General features: G+C 37.4%; 1 protein-coding gene across 2 annotated transcripts in view; it reads left to right on the top strand.

The window, feature by feature from the left end:
- Nucleotides 1-265: 265 nt before the first annotated feature.
- The window catches only part of LOC150105372 (protein brambleberry-like), a 108,540-nt gene continuing 90,284 nt past the window's right edge, over nt 266-18,521 (top strand). The window contains exon 1 of one of the 2 annotated variants that reach the window (XM_090394741.1): nt 266-579. In XM_090394741.1, the coding sequence (XP_090250867.1) occupies nt 322-579 (258 nt within the window). In that variant the 5' untranslated portion in view covers nt 266-321. Of the gene's footprint in view, nt 580-887; nt 920-18,521 lie in introns of those variants that run through there. The other variant, XM_090394742.1, reaches the window with a different exon arrangement.

Raw genomic sequence — 18,521 nt, 5'->3', positions numbered from 1 at the left:
CAATCATCCCATCTTGAGATACGGTTACGTCACTATTCCTGCGCTTTAAATGAAGTAATTCTTCTGTTTCGTATCTGTAATCAACAGAGCATTTCCATTATTATTATTATTATTTTTATTATTTAATGTAAAAATTTTATTGATATTAAAGATGAAATAAAATTAGAATATGCACTCAATACGATGTGCAAGTACATGTATCTATTGATATCAGTTGCTTGATGTGCGCGAGGTTTAAATATACAATGCAATAGATGTGCTTATACTTGTTTAGGCCTGTTTATAGTTTTAATTTTAGATTTCGGTTTAAGTTAAGCAAGAATGACAAGTAGTTTGCTTAAGGGCGTTTTTATAGTAGTTCTTTTAAACCACATTAATGTTTCCGAAGGTATCTGGCAGTGGTTATTTGGGGAAGTAAATAATAAGCAAATTAATACAAATTCTGTCTTGGATAAAGGTAGTGATGCTGGAACACGCGTTTCAGTACCTTTTGAAGTCACCAGTAAAGATGAAAAATTTTTGGCTGAAGCAGAAAAATTTGGTCTCCAGTTATCAAATTTGGACCGGTGTCACCACAAGGTATGTTGGAACAGAGACTTACTATAAAATGGTAAATAATAAAGTCAGAGGCTGCTGCAAATTTCGAATTAAATTAAGTCAGTCCAAATATCTTCAGAGGGTATCAGACTAGCATAATCACTCCCCTCCTCCATATCCGAATATCTTTGCTGCTATCTCCCCAAATATCAGTTTTATCAAGATAAAAGAAAGGTATGTATTGACGAGATTTGAAAGGGAATGGAAGTAGTCCGATTGCTACTTGAAATTGGAAGGGAAGGAGTCCGATTTTCGAAATGGGTTAATTCTCAAACCTGAAACGAGCGAGACTTTTAGTAAGTTGCGCAATTCCCACTAAAAGGTAAGAAATTGCATGACATGCTAATTTTGGAATTTCGAGAAGAGACATTCCTGTTCAAGCTTTGTCAAAAGAAAAAGCTGGGCAAGAGGTGTTAGAGCTGGGTTCTTTACTTTTAGAGTGGTAAATGAGTGGAATAAGCTGCCAGAATCTGTTGTGGGTACTGTGAGAATGTCGTATAGTTGTGTGGACATGATGTTTAGGTCCTCCTTCGATTAGGCCTCCCTGGAGTCGCCCATAATAATAATAATAATAAAAAATCCTAGAAGGCCAGAAAATGCATGCAGTTGATTGATAGACATTTATCGTATGCAATTGACAGACAAAATACTTGTGGTCTTAGTTGCCTTCATGTTGATCGAATGAACACATTTGTTCAGAAAGTAGCAAGTTGTTCCATATCCAAAGCTTTCGAAAAAGATAATCATATTTATCAACTAGACCCCTTCATTTTTTTCATTACTATAAAACCTTTTGCTCTTAATTGGAGTAATTTCTTAAAAATTATTGGAGCATGGGGAAGGATTATTGATAAGATCTGGATCTGGGTGAACAGATGAGAAAAAGCACTGAGTTTTGTAAAATTTCTTTTATAATTGGTTTCTTATCATATCAGCAGAAACTGATAGGTAGCCTTGTGTTTAGAAAACATTAGTTGCTGATGAAACACGGATCATCACATTTGTAGAGCATACGTTTTAAATGTTTAGTGAGCATTTTTCCCCCCATCTTTTGAGATTGGAAGCACTATTGAATAATAGTAGGAAAGAATGCAGAAGACGTGTAAGCAATTATTTATTTTGTATCCAAACACAAGTGGTACAGTAATAAGTAATCCGTACATTATTTATAACAAATTAGGATACGTTACAAATGAAAACAACTTAAATTTAATAGGTGTTGTAGTGCTGTCTTCTGCATGAGAGAGAGTGTGATCTTCCTACCATTAACTATCTGAGATAGTTAATGGCAGGAAGATTGCTAGCTTTTTCTAATATATTCTATTTAAGCAAGCACCTCACATTAGCTCTGCCAACATACAGAGCAGTCCCCAACTTGAGTAAGCGTTACAGAATAATAAGTACAATATTAAGGAAAAGAAAACTATACATAAGTTATATACAGTATTAAGGAAAAGAAAACTATACATAAGTTATATACAGTAAATATAGTCAAATGTTCCTCTAGTATCTTGCGCAATCAACTGCCCTTTTTATGCAGGATATAAGGTCTTCTTTTGGGTAGGGCAATTGAAGAAGGCGGCAAGAAAGAAGGTATTCCATCGACTGGGTTGCCCATACTCGCAATTATCTGGTCCAGTGAGGTAGCCCCATTTGATGAGTTTTTGTTTGCAGTGGCCTATTGTTCATAGTCTGTTGAGACTTTTCCAACTATTTCAGTCCAAGTGGGTACCACATGGAAGATGTTTGGCTGTTGGAATACCATTATTATTCTCAGGGTATAGTGCAAACCATTGTCCATTGTTGAAGTCTTGTTTCTGGAGGACTTTTAGGTGGTTCAACATTTGCTAGAAAATTCTGTTGGGATCTTAGTCTTTGGGGCACTGTAGTTTGGCTAAATAGGGGGTGGTGCTCATCATTCATTTGTTTGCTTCTTTCATCATCTGAGAATGCAGAGCTTTGATTTAAAGGGGGTGCAATACCAGCCAAAATATACATATCTCTTAATGGTGTTGGTTTCAGGCATCCTGTAATTAATTGGCAGCTTTCATTTAATGCTGGGTCAAGATTTTCAGTATGGCAGGATATTGCTCATACAGGTCAGGCATATTCTAGGCGATTGACTAAGGTAGTTTCTGATCTCTGGAATGTCGAGTATGAGGAAAGATTGAGAAGATGTAATTTGCAGAGTCTGATGGACAGGAGGAAGAGGGGAGATATGATAGAGACCTGCAAGTTGGTAAGGGGTTGTTATAGGATCAATACTGGAGAAATTCTGCAGAAAATAGTGGGAGATCAGGAGAGAACCAGAGGCCATCCCTGGAAACTGTATAAAGAGGGTGTGAGTAAGGGAGTGAGGAACAGATTTTTTCGTGCAGAGTTGTGAATGATTGGAATGCCTTGCCTGTGAGAGTGTGATGTCTGCAAGGAGTGATTGTGTTCAAGGCACAGTATGATGAGCAGTGTGTGTGTGATAAAAGGACCTCCCAGATGGGTCCGACTCCATGAGGTCTTGGGGTAATAATAATAATAATAATATTCAGCAGCAGAAGAATAGCAAAGGGCCAAGGCAGAAGATTTCAGTGTGCTAGAGTCTCCACCCCATTTGGAGGAAGTAAGCTTTCTAAGTAAATTATTTCTTGCATTAACTTTTGCCTTTGTTTTTTTCTATTCGTGTTTTATATAAAAGAGTGCAATCGAGAGTCAAAAGTAGACTGGGTTCTAGGAATGTTCTATATTGGAACCTTCCCCTTTCTTCTTGTTGGCTTCTTTATTGTTAAGTGGAAAAGGCTAGTTTGAGTTTTCAAGAGGTTTTTGGTTTTAATTTATTAATGATAGAGTAGTTTCAATGGACTTGAAATTATTTCATTGAGTAGCTTTAGCAAGATCATCAGTGTAGATAAAATTTCTAGTTCCTGGAAAGATGGAAAGATCATTGACATACATGTTGAAAAGTAATGGAGTAATGTAAGCAATAAGTTATGATTAAATAATGAGGGGGAGGGTTAAACGTGACTTTCATAAAATTCGAGTTACATAAAGTTTGAGAAACATAACGCTTACTGAAGTTGGGGACTGCTCTGTATGTTGGCAGAGCTAATGTGAAGTGCTTGCTTAAATAGAATATATTAGAAATAGAATATATTAGCAGAACAGATGGTTAATGGCAGGAAGATCACCTCTCTCTCTCTCATGCAGAAGATAGCACTACAGCACCTAAGGATAATGCTGACCTCTTGGCATTACTCTTCTTCAACTGCTGCATAGATAACCAAGGTAAATTTCCTCTCGCTATACCAATCTACATTATATATCTTACATGTTTTTTCAGCTATAAGATATCAGAAGAATATTAAATGACAGACACTGAAAAAAAAAAAAGTCTTCTAATCCTCATAGTATCTCTCTAGTTGTATTTATATTGTGCTCCAGGGCTAACATTTACCTAATATTGTTTATACAATCTTTTATACTCAGCTGACATCTTGATGTGTGAAAGCAAACACATATTCATCCTATTTAAAAAAAAAAAAAAGGGGAGAGAAAAGTATGCTGTCATTCAGCATTCCTATTGCCAGTACCTGGTCTTCAAAATAATGGAGAAAATCATCAACAGTCAGCTTCTCTGTTGTCTTGATCTAGACCTACCATTTTCTGGAATGTGAAGGATCTAGAATTTTAAATAAGATTAATGTTGATAATGCTCTGAAACTGGATGGGATATCACCACTTACATTAAGGAATTGTGCAAAAGAGCTGGCATTGCTGCAAATTGGGTTGTTCAGCAAGACACTGACAACAGGAATGGTCCCAGAAGAGAACTGTTCAAAACAGGGGAGGGGGGAATAGTGGTACATGCAGTGGCACTATTTTCCCCACTTATATGAGGTGGTATCAAAATGTTTCGAGACTAAGTTTGTAACACACCAACAGATGGCAGCACAAGGCTGCACGCATAGTCACGGGGAGCACCTACCTTCATAAGTCAGTGTGCCAAAAGACATCGTCCTGTGTACATCAGGAGCTGTGCAACTGATGCTATTCTGACCACCTGCATTACCACATCTGCAATTTCATCATGGACAGCGAGTTAGAGCAAAGAGCAAACATGAAATTCGAGGATTATTACTGGTGACGAAACTTGGGTGTACAGGTACGACCCTGAGACGAAGCAGTAGTCTTCACTGTGGAAGAGCCCATCATCTCCATGACCGAAAAAGGCAAGTCAGGTCTGCAGCTCGACCAAGTGCATGCTCATTGTCTTTCTTTTTCGACATTCGCTGTATTGTGCATAGAGAATTCGTCCTCAGGGGCAAGACCATCAATAGTGAGTTCTACTGCCGGGTTTTAAGGCGTCTGAGGGAGGACATTCGGCGAAAGCAACCAGATCTGTGGAGTGCGAAAAACTGGATGCTCCACAATGACAGTGCACCCTGTCACTGAGCTCTCCTCACACGTGAGCTTCTCACTAGAAACAACATGATCTCACTTCCGTATCCACCCTACTCGCCAGATTTGTCTCCTGCAGATTTCGGCCTCTTCCCGAAGATGAAGATCCAGCTCAGAGGTCACCGTTTTGACACCATTGCAGAGATTCAGCGCAAATCGCAGAAGGTGCTTGACATGCTTAGAAAAGAAGATTTCCAGGATACATTCCAGAAGTGGCATGAACGCTGGGAGCACTGTATTGATATGCAAGGGTGCTATTTTGAAGGTGATAGTGTGTGTAAACATAGATAAATAAAGTAATTTCTCATAAACAGAGCTGGTCTCGAAACTTTTTGATACCACCTCGTATCTCTTATATCTCTTTGATATAAGAGAGAATCCAAGTCAGTTGTATCCAGTTACAGGCCAGTGTATATGTATATATCAGGTGTAGTGGTCAATATATCAGATGCTCAAGCATGGGTTTGTTGAATGTGTGTGTGGGTGGGGTGGGGGAGTCCTGTATCAGAAACTTGGTTACGGTGCATTCTATAATTGGACAAGAAGTGTATTAAATGGGGAGGGAGGATATTTACATGGTGATTTTTCTGGATTTTACTTAAGTGTCTGATAGCGTACCACTTGACAAATTACTGTCGATGAGGATGGATAGCCAGCAAGTTGTGTATAGAGGGTTCATTCACTTCCAAAGAAAAGGTGACTAATGTGCAGCACAATGTTCTGTTCTAGGACTGCTGTTTCATTTATATATATATAGTTCTAGGTTTAAGAGGTTGTTTGCCGATGATGCTTAATTAGGAAGAGAAATGTTGGGAAGCTGAAAGTTTTTTCACTTGGTTATGCTATAAATAAAAGATGCCGTGAAATTATATTCTTGGTTTCAACCTTTATCCTAGTGTAAGCAAACAAAGTTTACATGTGAAGTAACTTCACAACTGGGCTACTTTTATATAGAAGCTAGTAACTTCACGTCAATTGCCTTAGTATCGAATAATGCAATGCAATGCACATATCCTTACGGACATTTATAATGCTGTGCATTATGAAAAAGGTCAGTATCCAGACTGGTTTTGACCTTTATTTAGGTCCCATTAGTGGGAGCCAAACCCAGAAGGGATACCAAGGTTGAAGTAATGCAAAAGCCATATTTCCATATACATAGTCAAAAGGTGTCGCACCTTTTTACTAAAATGCTCTGGATTAGAGACATGTCGAAAGTTTTTCAGCATCTTTTCTTTGTTTACTTACGCCTGGATAAAGGTTGAAACCAAGAATGTAATTTCTTGGCATATTTAACTTATTTTAAATGGTAGGAAGCTCTGACATGATGATGTTACAAAAGGATTTGAATAATGTGTGGGAAGGCTTATGTGTTCATTGTACGTGTTGATTATTTTTAACAGTATAGATGAGAACACAGACTGATAAGATAATAACTATTATTAACTTATTGCTGATATTTTGCTAGTATTCTATCCAGCATCTTCAGAACACAAAAAATGGGATCCCACAAACTCGCAAAAGAATAAGGTGTACAAATTATTGAACAAAGTCATTTGTCCTGGCCTAAAGAAACAGTTAACAAACTTAAGCACTTCCACTTTAAAACATCCAGGATGTATGGAGCACCAGAAATTCACAAACAGGGTATACCATTACACCCTATTGTGGATAGTATAAACAGCCCCACATATAAACTTGCTAGACATTTAGCCAAACTACTAGCCATTACCACAAACAATTCTCCCTCTTTTGTTAAAAATTCTACCCATCTAAAAAGTATTTTAGAAAACCATACCTTAAAAAGTTCAGACATAATGGTGAGCTTTGATATCACCTCACTATTCACAAATGTACCATTGATAGAAACCTTTGATTTACTAAAGTCACAATTTCCCCCTGATACATATTTCTATTTAAATTCACCATACAGACATGTTATTTTATGTGGAAGGGAAAAATATTCAAACAATTAGATGGGACAGCTATAGGCTCCTACCCCCCCCCCCCCTTAGCCATCTGACACGTAGAACACTTGCAAAATCAAACTATCAATACAATACAGCTCAAACCAAGACTTTGGCTATGTTGATGATGTGTTTGCTATTTGACCATATAGCCAAGACACATTGGATACATTCTTAGCGCATTTAAATTGCCAGCATCTGAAAATCCACTTTACAATGTAACTGGAAGCTAATGACTGTCTGCCCTTCCTGGATACACTAATCACGTCTTCCAGATGGTTCCTTATCACTTTCAGTTTATAGAAAACCCCACATACAGGGAGATATTTACACAAACAATCACACCATCACTCATCTCAACAATATGGTATTCTAAAAACACTAACTCACAGAGCTAGAGTAATTTGTTCTGATAACAGTGCTCTCACTTCTGAACTCTCTCACTCACTTACGTCACACTTTCTTGGCCAATGACTATAATCCCCATAAGGTAGACAAAATACTAAATGCTACCCAGAAATCCCCCTCACTGTACCATAGAAGACTACAACAAAACTGTCACAATCCCATACATTAAAGGCAGATCTGATAAGATATCTAGGGTGCTTAACAAACACCAACTATGCACCGTATTTAAACCGTATGTGAAATTGGAAACTCTCATCCATTCACCCAGGGACAGAATCTCTCCTTTATCACATCCAGGAATCTATGAAGTGCCCTGTTTGCGTCATCGAACCTACTTTGGACATCTGCCTCAGTGAACATAAAAAACACACATCTGGCACTATCGCTATGGGAAGTCAGTTCTAGCAGACCATGCTGTAGATATCCCTGCCCACAGGATCGATTGGAAAAAAACAGAAGTGCTGCACAGAAGCTTTTACAAATCGGAGAGGTTGTCCCTAGAATCAACAGAACTCTTCAAACATACTCCAAACCTCAACAAGTATGGCTGTATAAATTTGCCAAAGAATTTGGAGACAGTCATCTTAAGACTAAACTAATACTGCTTTCTGTCTCTCTCTCTCGCTTTCTGTTTTTATTTATTTTTTAACATAGATTGCACCTAATTAGGACTTTAGTCTTTGTGTTGCATGTTACAATTGTTCAAACTAGTCCCATTGTAATACCAGATTGTGGTTGTCTCTCGTACTATGACAAACTGTTTTTTGTGTTCTGAAGATGCTGGATAGAATACCAGTGAAATATCAGCAATAAGTAATCAGCATTAATAAATAGTTATTTTATTATGCTGTGTTCTCATCTGTACTGTTAAAAATAATCAACAGGATTTGAATAGTTTGGTACTTTGAACTGAAGAATAGGGATGTCACTTGATTGTTCCTAAGTGTAAAATCATGTAGTTCAGCTAGAGAAGACAGAATGAGGTGTATTATATTGGGGAACCTTTTCTCCTGGTGTGTAAGAAGTGAGGAATCTGGGAATATTTTTGGATAGGGACCTCAAATTCAGGGTACATTGCAAAAGTTATAACGGTTACCATGCAAATTTCTGCTATAATGCAAAGAACTCTGACATAAGGATAAGGTGGTGATGTGACTTGACTAATGCTACTATGTAGGGCATTAATCAGAACACATTTGGATTTTAATGTGCACATCTAGTCACATGGCTGTGTAGGCAATAAGGAAACAGAGAGACAGAATTCAGAGATAAGTAATAATACTGTCTCAGGAATGTTAGAGGACAGGTTTAGGGATTGTGGTCTGAGAGATGAAAAAAATGATATACTGAGATGAGAAAACATGAGAAAATAAGTCATTCCTGGGAACTGTACAAAGGTCTCTTTAAGTTCATCATGTAAAAAATATATTTTTTGCATGATAAATGAATGGAATTCATTGTGAGAGTGGTTGATGAATGTTCTGGTGCTTAATGTTTAATCTTACTAATGTTTAAAATGACTGTTGTAGTTTTTGAGTGTAAGCCTCTTGTGATGAGGCCTAGAAAAATAATTAATAGGAATGGTTAGAGAAGTAATGCTTGAAGGTTATGCATAATTACCATTGCCAGAAATACCTGTTAGGAGTATTATTAACATGGGTTAGTCTAGTTTTTTCAGTAGTCGACAGTTTTCGTCAACCTCAGTGAGACCATGCTCTGCTTATTGGAAGCTTGAAATGGCTTTATAAAGTGTTTTTTGAACCTTATTATAAAACTGTACTGTGTGTTACTGCCACTATAAAACAGGAGAATAATCATGCAAATCTTCCTCTGCAATTACATCTTCATTGCCTTCCCTGATGGAAGGACCACAGACTGTGGCTCTTCTGATGTTACCTTTTTTATTTTTTTAATTTTTTTTTTTTATGATTCACTTATTCCTCTTCTTCTTTTCAACATAAATTTGTTCATAGTGTTGTGTAGTCCTTTTATTTATTTATTTTTTTTTTTTTATTTGTGTGTGTGTGTGTGTGGGTGGGTGTGTGTGTGTGTGTGTATACAGGGTGTTCGGGATAAATTTGACAGTTTCATAAGGAAAAAGAAAATCTTCTTTGTATCTATTAAATTTAATGAATTGACAAAAAAACATTACAGGCAGAGTTAATTACAATACTATCAACAAGATTTACTCAAAATAACCACCATTAGCATCGATCACAGCTTCAATTCTGCTTCGGAACCTCGAACAAGCTGATGCTACAGTCTCCCTGGGAAGGGCCGCAAAAACTGTTTTAATTTTATCCATTAACTGGGCTTTTGTATTACTGGAAGTGCGATTGGTGTCTTTTTCAACTGCGCCCCATACAAAATAATCCATGGGGTTAAGGTCTGGGGAGTTTGGAGGCCAAACATTTGGACTGGTGAAGTCGTAGAAATTTTCAGACAACCATTTTTGACTTTTCCCAGAGGTGTGGCAAGGGGCCGAATCCTGCTGCCATACATACGGCCTACCATTGGCTACCCTTGTTATCCAGGGCTTGACTACAGTTAGCAACTCCACGAACAAAGCCCGAATTCCAATGCCAGGGTTCTTCAACACCTGTTCCTGCAGATTTGCGAGGAATTCTGCTGTACGAACGCAATCAGATCGTCTGCTAGGGATCTTTCTTCTTGCTACATCCTCGTAGTCACCATTGCAAGTCTCTAGTTCATGCCTGATTGTTTTTACTGTATTCAGGGAGCATTGGGCAGCAGTCGTAATATCCTTATTTTGATGGCGGGCACGAATCATCATGATACAAGTTATTCTCTTCCATGATTCAGGTGGGTTCCAGCTATCCATCCTTTCTGACATCTTGTATATGAATGAAGAAGGGTCCAAACTTTTAAATGAAGAGAAGTGTGTGTTAATACATGTAACTTACGGAAAAATATAATTAATTATAAATATGTCAAATTTATCCCGAACACCCTGTGTATATATATATATATATATATTTTCCGTAAGTTACATGTATTAACACACACTTCTCTTCATTTAAAAGTTTGGACCCTTCTTCATTCATATACAAGATGTCAGAAAGGATGGATAGCTGGAACCCACCTGAATCATGGAAGAGAATAACTTGTATCATGATGATTCGTGCCCGCCATCAAAATAAGGATATTACGACTGCTGCCCAATGCTCCCTGAATACAGTAAAAACAATCAGGCATGAACTAGAGACTTGCAATGGTGACTACGAGGATGTAGCAAGAAGAAAGATCCCTAGCAGACGATCTGATTGCGTTCGTACAGCAGAATTCCTCGCAAATCTGCAGGAACAGGTGTTGAAGAACCCTGGCATTGGAATTCGGGCTTTGTTCGTGGAGTTGCTAACTGTAGTCAAGCCCTGGATAACAAGGGTAGCCAATGGTAGGCCGTATGTATGGCAGCAGGATTCGGCCCCTTGCCACACCTCTGGGAAAAGTCAAAAATGGTTGTCTGAAAATTTCTACGACTTCACCAGTCCAAATGTTTGGCCTCCAAACTCCCCAGACCTTAACCCCATGGATTATTTTGTATGGGGCGCAGTTGAAAAAGACACCAATCGCACTTCCAGTAATACAAAAGCCCAGTTAATGGATAAAATTAAAACAGTTTTTGCGGCCCTTCCCAGGGAGACTGTAGCATCAGCTTGTTCGAGGTTCCGAAGCAGAATTGAAGCTGTGATCGATGCTAATGGTGGTTATTTTGAGTAAATCTTGTTGATAGTATTGTAATTAACTCTGCCTGTAATGTTTTTTTGTCAATTCATTAAATTTAATAGATACAAAGAAGATTTTCTTTTTCCTTACGAAACTGTCAAATTTATCCCGAACACCCTGTATATATATATATATATATGATGACTACAAAAGTTATAAAGGTTACCATGCAAATTTCTGCTATAATGCAAAGAACTCTGACATAAGGAGATGTGACTTGACTAATGCTACTATGTAGGGCATTAATCAGAACACATTTGGATTTTAGTGTGCACATCTAGTCATATGGCTGTATAGGCAATAAGGAAACAGAGAGACAGAATTCAGAGATAAGTAATAATGCTGTCTCAGGAATAATACTGTTCTTAACGCCTGATGAAGTCAATCTCGACGAAACATGTTGCGTTTTCAAATAAATCTCATTTTGTTATAATTCTCGGGTTTTAAGTCAGTTGATATTAAAAATGAATGTTTGTGTGTGTGTGTGTGTGTCTCACAACTTTATCTTTATTCACTTCTACTTCGCTTGTCCTAACTACACTTAAGATCCTAACTTAAATTTTGGCTTCAGTGCTAGTTACAGAAACATTATGTACACAATTTAGCTGATTCCCAGATTCATTAAGAGCATTAATTACTTAGACAAAGGGTATGCCTTGGGCAGAAGACAAATACTTTGTTTCGACTGTCTGGAGTTACTTCCCGATAAGATACTGGCACATTTATTTGTTCGCTGTGCCAGCCAATACCATTAGGTTAGAAAGACCTCCTAACCAAGGCAGAATTCTCAGATAATATGCAGAGATAATCAATCTATCATTAATACCTAGTACCGAATTATCTATATCACTTTCGTTAACTATCATTTGCAGTCATGGTTTTAAACATGCTATTCTGTTCCGCTCAGGTTCCGATTAAAAAATGAGTGGTATTGAATTCATTCTCAGGCCATGAATCAGATAAAATACACAGTACATTTATTGAAGTCATAAGAATACATATTTACATTCATACATTCTACTAAATATTGTCATTCTAAGTTAGGGAATTATTTAAGACAACTAAGTTTCAAATCAACTAGATTCAATCATGAAACCTTTCTATAAAATTAAACACTACCTTCATACAGTATACAGGTCTAAATTCTCATCCGTACATTTACTCTACTAGGATGAATCATTCACCTTGTAATAACATACTTGACACAATTCATCTAATATAACATCCTTTAAAGAAATGATCACAGGAGTTATGCCACTGCTACCTATACCAATCGCTTAAAATTCCTACACTAGAATGTCTTTGTACATTAATTCAATTCACAACATTTCATCTTTTCAAACAGAAAAGGAAAACAAAAACTGTACATTACTAACTCCTACGATGTTCAGTGGGTCTGTTACTTAGTTCATAATTCAGCTTGCACTGCTCAATCCTTTTCTCTCAAATTGTGATAAGACATCTCATTCTGGCTTTGATCCACGTCGCTCAAGGAGGTCATTTGATCTGGTTATCTCGAAAGCTGCCGTTGTGCCTGTGCTTGGCGTGCTCCATCGCCACATGTCTTCGTCTGCATTGCCATCCCAACTATCGTACTCAGCTATTCCTTTCTAAAGATGTACCGAGCCTGGACTCTGGAACAAACTGGTGTTGACATCAAACAGCAGAAGGCGATCCGGAACCCTCGATGAGACGGGAGAGAGCGACCCGACATCCAAGGAAAAAAGCCCCATGTAAGGAGTGCAGAGTCCTTTTATGTTGCACCCTCTTTACTGCTACATTTTCCGCTCAGCACCGATCCTCTTTTTCATGCGAGACGTTGCTCCATACTGCTTGTGCACACGGGACGATCTTCTCCTTAGCGACTTCTGAGAAATATGAGCTCGCCGTGCAAGTGCTACTGCTGTAGGCCAAGTATTCACCTGAAATTTTGCCAGTTGACTTCGAACTTTTGTTTTTACATTGTGATAAACACTTCACATAGAACACCTTTTAATTGTCATGCTTTACAAATAGATCACATTACTTAAATATATTTTTGTAATTCCACTTTAACGGCATTCATTTATAGCCCCTTTTACAATTTGCTTCTTTATTTAAACACAGGTATCTCTTTGTTGATTTGTTAAGTTTGTTAAATCTTGAGTGAATTATTTCTATAGTGAAAGAACTTCATTCAAGATCTAACAATAGCAAGCAAATGCATCATGTACTTTCGTTTCTATTATTAAGTAGTGTTCAACATTGGGGTCCATGTCTTCAGCCATTTTGAGAACATCGCTAACTGCAAAGAACATTTCTGCAATACCCTTCACTGTAAATTGTTTAACTACCTCTTCCTGTTTCTCTTTTCCCTCTTCCTTTTCTCATTTTTTCTCTTCTGCAATAGTTGTTCCTCCAGTTCGACTAATTCTTCGTTGGTCAACTCTTCAGAGGAACTTTCTGTGAGTTGAATTTGTCGTCATCATTCACTTCAAGATTCCGATTGTTTGCTAGGCCGGCTATTACAAACTTCCAAAATCATGCACAAACCTTTTAATGTCTTTTTCCATATGCCACTCATACATTGAGAGGTCACTTCATCCCAAGCCACAGCAATATTTTCAATAGCATGATAAATATTGAATGTGTTCCAGAATTGCATGAAAGTCTGGTCATTTCCTTCAGTAGCAGAAATAGCTTGTGAAAAAGTTCTCCTTAAACACTGCAAGAACTCCCTGATCCATCGGTTGGATCAATGAAGTAATGTTTGGAGGGAGAAACATTACCCTGAACTTGATGAAGATTACCATTATAAGACGGATGACCTGGAGCATTATCTAGAATTAATAAAATTTTAAATTATAATATAATTAACGGCTATATTAGCCTGTTTTTGTTTAGGAGTGTCCCTTATATTTAAGTCTCAACTACATCCCCATGTTCTTTCCCTCTCTTCCCCCCCCTTCAACAAGAGCTTGGATTTAGAAGGCATCTTTTAAGCCAAAATCAAGGTTTGTATATAATTTTTCCACATTTATTCTGCCATAATTGCCTTCTTTACTCGCCCATAATGCCCTAATATATATATATATACCCCTTTTGAGTTATGTTAGCCAATGTATTAAATATAAGGGACACTCCTAAACAAAAACAGGCTAATATAGCCGTTAATTATATTAATAATGGTTATGAGGAGTAGCATGGGAATTTCCCAGAAATTATACTTAATTTAAATTATACATTTTCTTTCACGCAATAGCTTTTTATTTCACTCACATAACAGTTTATTAAGACATCCTCAAACAATTTTTGAATCATCCAGACTTCTTATTGCACTGATAATGAACTGGGAGTGTGCTTCCTAATGTTTTTGAAGATTCGTGGATTCTCACTGTGCCATATCACAAATGGTTTCAGTTTATATCCAGCCACATTACCCTTAACAGAATTGTAATATGGGCATTAAGAGCTTTGAAACTCGATTTTTCAAAGCTCTTAATGCCCTTTTGTGGATGAATGTCCACTTGGGCATTTTTTTCCGAAACAAGGACGTCTCATCCATGTTAAATATTTGCTGTGGCAAATAATTTTCCTCCGTAATAATTTTATCCACTTTTTCCACAAACTCCTTGGCAGCCTTCTCAGCACTTGCAGATTCCTATACATTTTCACATTATGCAGCACAAAACGCTGCTTGAATTTCATGAACCAACTGGAAGAAGCATTGAATTCGTAGTTATAATCGGGTTTTTGCTTTCTCCTTCAACATGTTGAAGGGACTTAGTGCCTTAGTGGTTATGGTCACAGTGATAAAGGGTATGCGCTTTTGGTTCAGGTCCTCTATCCATGATGCAAGTAGCTTTTCCATATCACCGATAGGACCTTGTTCTTCATCACTATCGTCGATTTAATGGCAGCAGATCCTTTCACAGTCTCTACGATTTTATCCTTATTTTTCAAAATGGTCGTCACTATCGAATGAGACCATCGAAGTCGTGTGATCAAATTCACGTGCTTACCAGCTTCATGTTGCTTTATAACTTGCAACTTCATTTCAAGATCAATTGCTCACCAATTTTTCTGTGATTCTTCACTAGGTTTTTTGATTGGACGTGTAGGGCCATTTGCACAAAATATCGCGAATATTTAATGATAAATACACAAATAATCCATTTCTCAATGGGTTATTTGTGTATTTATCACAAATCAACAGAGGAACTGTTGAAGACACGTGCCGACTGCTGAGGGAGGTTGCCACTGAAAGCTCTGTTGCTACTTGCTTACGCTCGCTTGTGTCTTGTTTGAAAGTATAACCAAAAATGTTATTTATTCCTTATGGGATCACGAACATAAGTCGAGGGATGACTGTAATGGTAAGTAACTAAAAAGAATAACATTAATTAAAAGGAGAATGACATCAATTGGTACTAGTCAAATTCTCTACAGTCCTGTTATCTTTAGGTTCTGTATTTTGTCCATTGACCAGGTCTACTTCTGCTTGGAGGTTTTTTGAATACTGTCATCTTGTTTTCTCTTCTATAACTGAATGCTATATGAGTTGTAAATGGGTCTTCCAGTAGAATTGTAAGATGCTGATGAATCAGCCCATAGGAGGAATAGGGTATATTGAAGGGGAAAGAGTGGATTATAGAGGGGGGACATAGATATAGGCCAGAAATGGAAAGATCCCATAGCCCTCAAATACTGTAATAGCATAAGGAGTCATAAAATAAGAAGAGTTGGCTGACAAAGTCTTATAGGAAAGATTAAAGTGAGTGGATCTTCTTCAAAGTAGACAAAGAATTAATTAAATTATAAATCATTAGGAAAAAGAAAACCAGGACGTCTTCTTAAGAGATTCAACGATGACTTCTAAGGCCAGAACATGCGACGCTAGCCTAAAATCTTGTCAAGCATGATGATGAATCAGCATCTGACAAGTTTCTTTGAATTTTCATTTGTGCCAAGTTTTGGGTTCCTTTCCAGTTATTTCAATGGTTAAATAAAGTTAAATGAAGGAATTTAATGTGTTTTTTTGTGTTCATCTTTTCTTATTTGTGTGCATCCTATTTCCTCTGCATACAGTAAATTAACCGCCTCCATAGCACAGTGGGAAGAACAATGGTATGTTGCATCCTTCGATTGGAAAAGGCCTAAGTTTGATTCTCATCGTGACAAGAAGAATCTTTATATCATTTTTTTTTTTTTTTCATTGGAAGGTGAGTTAGCCAATCTCCTCTGGCAGTTGCAGGATTTTCTTCTGGAAACTCGGATTTTTCTTCCCACATACACAATTTACAGATAAAAAATACTAGTGGTGGTGGTGGTGGGCAGTAGATGATTGTAGTGGCATTTGGTTGTATTTGGTGGATTAAGTGGTTGGGATGGAGAGTTATAGAGTAGGTGTTTCCCTTCGAGGAGTCTTTGGACTCCTTGGAGATGTCACGTGATGATGACAATAATAATAATTACAGGTGCACTGGGTTTTGTATGCCCTTGGGTGGGAAGGGGATCTTTAGAAGAGCCGAGTAGGCTTTTTAATTTTGTGGGTGGTTTGAATGTTGCCTTAATATTCTATTTATGTAGTGTGCTATTTTTTCAGATATTCCCTTAATTGTACAGAATGGCTATGCCATTATTGTAATCTTATCTTTGGTTACATTATTGTGAAGGATCCTCTTAATTATTTTTTTTTGTAGTTGTTCTTTATAAAAGTTTTGCATATAATTTGAGATCATTTTTCAGAGCTTCCTCATTCGAGTAAATTGTTAGGACTCTGTGTTTGAAGGTCGTGTTTTGTGTTGCACAAGTCTGTGGTTTCAGCCCGTGTGTGTCTGTGTGTGTGTGTGTGTGCGTGCGTGCGTGTGTGTGCGTGCGTGCGTGCATTTATGGTAGACTGTGAAGAAAAAACCAGTGGTATACAAAAGCCAGTGCACTTGGAATTTGTGTTACATGGGAGGAAACAAGATGGATAATCCCAATAAGAAAAGGTCAATACAGATGACACATTAAATTCCTTTTATAATAGAAAAACAAACCTTTCTGATCATGCACTTCAAATGTGCCACATAATTGATTGGAAAGGCACCATGTTTCTACGTTGTATCAAACTTATATGGAAAAAAAAATTCAGAAAACCATGTCAAACGCTGATTTATCATCCCAATCTCAACACTAACAATGGTTTAGCATCTTGTAAGCTTCTTTGCTTAATCATAAACTTAACCCTCTTTGCTTAACCCTCTGGAACTATAAATGTTCCAGAGCAGCAAAAGAAAGAAAAAGGTTCCCTGACATGGTTGCCAACCTCCTTCTAGGGGTTAACACTTGAAGAAGCTTTTTTGAATTTTCTTTTCAGGTATAGAAGAACTTGCCAACCTGGTTGGCTGAGAATGGTTAACGTATCTGCTCTTCAACCAACAGGCTTCTTATTCAAATCCGCCATGGGGATGGATGTCCATGATTGTCTTTAGATGAGAGATGAATCTCATCACTTGGGTGAGACCATCCTTCTTTATTAGAGTCCTGAAATGGCTTGAAGAAGTTCCATGTTTGGTCTCTAGGGTTTCTGGATGAGGTAAAAAATAAAAATATAGAAAAAAAATGCTTATCCCAACCATGGTACGAATATATTATAGGTTTACTAGACCCTTTCTTGGTTGGAAACCACATAAAAAAACTGACTGAAGACCAAAGATAGCAGAAATTCGGAACCTCTGAACACAGAGAAACCTGGTCAGTGGAAAAAATACAAAGCCTAAAGATAACAGGACTGTAGAGAATTTAACTAGTAGCAATTGATGTAGTTCCGCTTTTAATTTACTATTATTTTATTTTATACTGGGGGATCCACCCCCTCCTGATGCCTACAGTGCCCCCCTCCCCTAGTTCTGGACTGGTAGGCCGGTTCTCCTTGAATTCTGATGACTCAAAAGGGGGTATCCGCTCCCACTTGGCACCTACTTAGCTATATACCTAGCATCTGTGATGCAAAAATGGCTTAAATATTTCACATTTCTTAAGACTTTTTTTTCCCTTCCTAATCAAGAAGTTTGAATATTTCTTCTAAACATGCTGTGTTCATCAATCTGTAGCATTTTTTAAATTAAAGTTGATAAGAAATTATATTCTTGTTTAATCCTTTTTTCAAGTGCAAGCAAACAAAGCTTGTATGTGAAGTATCTTCATGAGTGGACTACTTGTAGTCGTCTAATGGAAAAGATGATACTAAGGAATTTCACATCACTTCCTTGGTGTCATATAATTGAAAGTGCATCCCTTTCAGATGTATAATGCTATGCATTATGGGAAAGGCCACTACCCAGACTAGTTTTGACCTTTACTGAAGTACTGTAAAAAGGTGCTTCCGAA

This window comes from Typopeltis vanoorti, chromosome 6, assembly GCF_054136105.1.
Source record: "Typopeltis vanoorti isolate ZY-2024b chromosome 6, IOZ_Tvanoo_1.0, whole genome shotgun sequence".
Lineage (NCBI taxonomy): Eukaryota > Metazoa > Arthropoda > Arachnida > Uropygi > Thelyphonidae > Typopeltis > Typopeltis vanoorti.
Note: the sequence above shows the minus strand (reverse complement) of the source record. Positions and strands in the feature narration are given on the sequence as shown.